Source organism: Notothenia coriiceps, unplaced genomic scaffold, assembly GCF_000735185.1.
Source record: "Notothenia coriiceps isolate Sejong01 unplaced genomic scaffold, NC01 NC01_scaffold00029114, whole genome shotgun sequence".
NCBI lineage: Eukaryota > Metazoa > Chordata > Actinopteri > Perciformes > Nototheniidae > Notothenia > Notothenia coriiceps.
The window spans coordinates 1-4,018 of NW_011361815.1; the positions used below are offsets into that span (position 1 = coordinate 1).

General features: G+C 38.7%; 1 protein-coding gene across 1 annotated transcript; it reads right to left on the reverse strand.

Annotated features, from left to right (window-relative positions):
- Positions 1 to 1,525: 1,525 nt before the first annotated feature.
- LOC104958580 (unconventional myosin-Ic-like) lies at positions 1,526 to 3,044 on the reverse strand. Its single transcript, XM_010786322.1, has 3 exons — positions 2,891 to 3,044; positions 2,012 to 2,085; positions 1,526 to 1,652 (listed from the first exon to the last, which is right to left on the reverse strand). Exons 1-3 carry the CDS (start codon positions 3,005 to 3,007, stop codon positions 1,526 to 1,528), a joined length of 318 nt encoding a protein of 105 aa, XP_010784624.1. The 5' UTR covers positions 3,008 to 3,044.
- Between the last annotated feature and the right edge of the window lie 974 nt (positions 3,045 to 4,018).

Here is a 4,018-nt window from a genome sequence, read left to right on the forward strand (position 1 = left end):
TGTTGTTTTAGTCTGTGTTCTTCTAATTAGTGTCTACAGTGTGTGCCTATTGAGCTGTTTAGAGCCATGTGGGACAAAACCCGATCATGCCCCTCCCTCTCACTGTCTAAGTGAACGGTGACTGTAAAAACTACACTGCGCTTGCTCAGAGTATTGTCCTATTTAATGTGTGTGGCAAAAAATTATGACCATAGGGGCAGTGATCCCCACCATACGTCATCTCACATCATTCAGAGCTGATTGGCTGTAAGTACGTGTGCCGCGAAAAGTGTGGTGTGTGAAGAGGAGAGAGAGGGGCGGTCCCAAAACCAGAAGTAAGCTGCGCATGGGTTCCCTCCACAAATAGCAATGAGATTTCTCCATAGGATTTTAGAAAATACCTCAAAATAAGATCTGTGGGAAACTAGATAAATGCAAGTTTTGTTCAGCCGGATAATATCCACATGTCTACCCTACTTTTATAATTTTCTAATCATAAATCTATCGATTAGATTTATGATAGACTTTTGAAACTACAAGAAGATAAGGAGGACTTTTACAAACAAGTAATAGAGATGTTTGTCCAGAAGGATAGGCAAATGGACTTCATCTTCAAGTCAAGGGAAGACCGCCATTTTATTGAAAATGGGATCTTACTAAGAGAGAACAATTCAATATTTAAATGATAAAATTACATTTTTTGGTATCCTTTTGTTGAATAATATTTGTAAACCTGAAGAGTCAGTGCCTCAGCAGCCATGAACCTCACTGCACCTCACTGCAGAAGCTTATATATAGACATCTAAGTTTTTTGTGCCTCCCCACTTTTGTACATATAGAAACGCCACTGGTGACTGGACGAATGGGTTCAAAGCTAACCGCTAACGTTAGCTCAGCTTGTTTCTCTGATAACTTAAGATAGGCTACAGACAATAAAGTGGTTTTACCATGAGCCAAATTATTTGCTGATGTCTCATCTTCTCCAAAACAAACGTATCTTCTCAATTGAAACCTCTAAAAACACAGAATAAAAACAGTTCCACGTTAAAAATCAGTCTTTTTTCTGTCAGGGTCTGAAGGAAAGGGCTAAAAGCTAACCGCTAACGTTTGCTAACCAAGTTTCTGTGATAACTTCAGATCCAGACGTCCCATGACCCAAATCCTTCACTAGGAAGTCATATAACGGCACTTAAGAGTAAAATGAATAATTACTTATAACATAAAGTGATCGATTTAAGGACAAACTAAAAATAAATCTGATTTTTCTTTGTAAAATTAGATTTTCTCAGAGAATATCCACATTTTTTTCAGAATTTCTTTAAAAAACTGGAACATACCTTTACTTCATTCAAATGACAAATTTCTCTGAAGCACTTGGCACAATGTGAGTAGCCTACACAGCTCAAACACATGTATAATAGGTTTAGTTATTTTAGTACATTGTAAAGTGGGAAATAGCCTATTGCGTGATATATCTTTAAGAGGTATCATGTCAAACTTTCACTGTGAAAAACAACAAAGAAACAATAACATGCATATCTTTGTCTTATTCCTGCATTTGACTGACCGTGATGCCCTCGGCTTCGTACTCCTCCTGCTCAGACTTCAGGGTGAGTTCGATGAAGAGCTGCTGCAGCTTCTCGTTGCAGTAGTTGATGCAAAACTGCTCGAAGCTGCAAAACAACAACAAAAACAACAACAACAAGGGAAGAAGAAGTTATTTATTTCTGCTTTTCATTCAACATTTTCCCAAAAGCATGCATGTTAAAAAACACCTTGGTTGGTGATTGGCTAATGGTTGCACAACCCAAAAAGAAAAAAATACAATTGAAAGCATGCCCTAGTCTAAACTTAAAGGAAATCATATTTGAATTGAAATAAAAACAACATTATTTGTAAAGATATTTATATGTTTAAAAAACAACATGACGTCGGAGCTCCCTAAAAACAAATCTGTCTCTGCCGTCTGACTCTGTTTGACTGACACAAGCCACAAAACATTGTGACATCACAAAGTGTCCTTAAAGTGTACCTGTTGTGCTGGAAGACCTCGAAGCCGTAGATGTCGAGGAGGCCGATGACGGAGTAATGCTTCGAGGAGTCGTCCTGTTGAAAAGTGGAACGAATATTCAGATTTATTTGAAAGAGAAAACTCTACTGAAAGTAAAGCCTCAAAGTAAAGAAGCTACTTTTTTTTATAAATATTGAATAAAAAATACAATGTCCCTTCAGAATTTACCCATTACATATTGTTTAATAGCTCCATTCAATAATATAAACTGTACATATCAGAATAAGGAGCTTTTTTATAAGTTGATATAAAATAAAGTAGGCCTTCTACAATGAATCGAGATAAACCACCATCTTAGTGTATAGCCAGTACGTTGGTCTAACCCTATTTGATTAGACACAATAATAAAAACCCTAAACTAGAATAATATACTGTAGATGTAATACTATATTATATGAAGTCATCAAGTTGTAGACCCATAAATGTCCACTAGGTGGTGCTGTGGTGTAAAACATTGAAGGGGAGACCTCTACATGAACCACAGTGTTAGAGTGTCAATCAATCAATTATAACTTAATTAACCCCAGGGAGGCAATTAGTGCTGCAGCAGCAACGATGGAAACAGGAAGTGGAATGTGTCATGTAATCCCTCACAATGTCAAATACTGTGTGTGTGTGTGTGTGTGTGTGTGTGTGTGTGTGTGTGTGTGTGTGCGTGTGTGCGTGCGTGTGTGTGTGTGTGGACTAATACTGCAATCAACAGTTTGATGGGCAGCAGTAGAGCATTGGGACCTGGAGTAGCACTCTCCTTCAGACCTCAGTGTGTGTGTGTGTGTGTGTGTGTGTGTGTGTGTGTGTGTGTGTGTGTGTGTGTGTGTGTGTGTGTGTGTGTGTGTGTACCGTGTATGTCAGTGAAGCGTTGATCTTGTTCACCAGCCAGGTGAAGGTGCGTCCGTACACCGCCTTGGACAAAGCATCGCGAGCCGAGGACGCCTGCTCCCGATTCAGAGGGCTCATCAGCTGATCACACACACACACACACACACACACACACACACACACACACACACACACACACACACACACACACAGTTTGTTGAAAATCACAGAAAATGCTTGTTTTACTTGCTGCTTTTATACATGAACACATTTCTTTTTTAATTGGAAAGTCTCCGAGCAGATTCTGGTAGTTTTCTAAATCATATTTAGCTTCTCTGGTTTAGGGTTCCTTTTTGAATCGAGCTGAATAACCTACAGAGCTCTCCTCCTTCCCAGAGCAAATAGACCAGGTGATTAAAACACTGACAAATGTATGTTTTCTCGGTGGGAACTGGCCCGTCCACACACAGGCATGAAAAAAATCTTGAAAAATCTTGATGCTGGGCGTGTCTGAAGCTTGGCGATTTCACGCGCCCAAGGCGACCAACAACCAATCAGGAATCTCCCAGGAATCTCCCGCCCGCCCCCGACATACAAAGCCTGTCCATTCAATGTTAAAACGAAGTAAACTGGATATAAACTCCCCAAACAGGTGAAAACCTACCAGTATGCTAAGCTTGTCTTTCTGATAACTCAATCAGAATCAGAAACACGTTTAACACATACGAGGAATTTGACTTGGTGTTTTGGTGCAAACATAAAAATAAAACCAAAATTACAGACGGATAGAAAACTATTTGAAGAAAACTATAATAACATAAAAATATATGTAAAAAAATATAGCAATATTTAAATTGAATAGGATTGAAATGGTAAGAACAAGACATATATATATAAAGCGCCCAGATGTCAAAGGAGTATGGTAAACATGTGGCTTTCAAAGGTGAATATTATAGAGACATGCCAGTTGATATATTTATGTACTTAGTACTGGGTTAAAGAAGGGATGGGACTCAAACCTGTGTTATGATTCTTTTTGTTTGTGTTCTCTTGGCTTTTTAATGACTGTTTAAATGTTCTGAAATGTCATTTTGTGACGTGTTCCTGCTTCACTGTCTTGTGATGGTTTCCCTCTGCTCTCAAGGACTT

Coding starts and splice junctions, on each gene's coding strand:
- LOC104958580 (XM_010786322.1), bottom strand. CDS start 3,007: ATGAGCCCTCTGAATCGGGAGCAGGCGTCCTCGGCTCGCGATGCTTTG. Junction 2,086..2,890: donor ACGCTTCACTGACATACACG/GTACACACACAC, acceptor ACTTTTCAACAG/GACGACTCCTCGAAGCATTA. Junction 1,653..2,011: donor GAGGTCTTCCAGCACAACAG/GTACACTTTAAG, acceptor GTTGTTTTGCAG/CTTCGAGCAGTTTTGCATCA.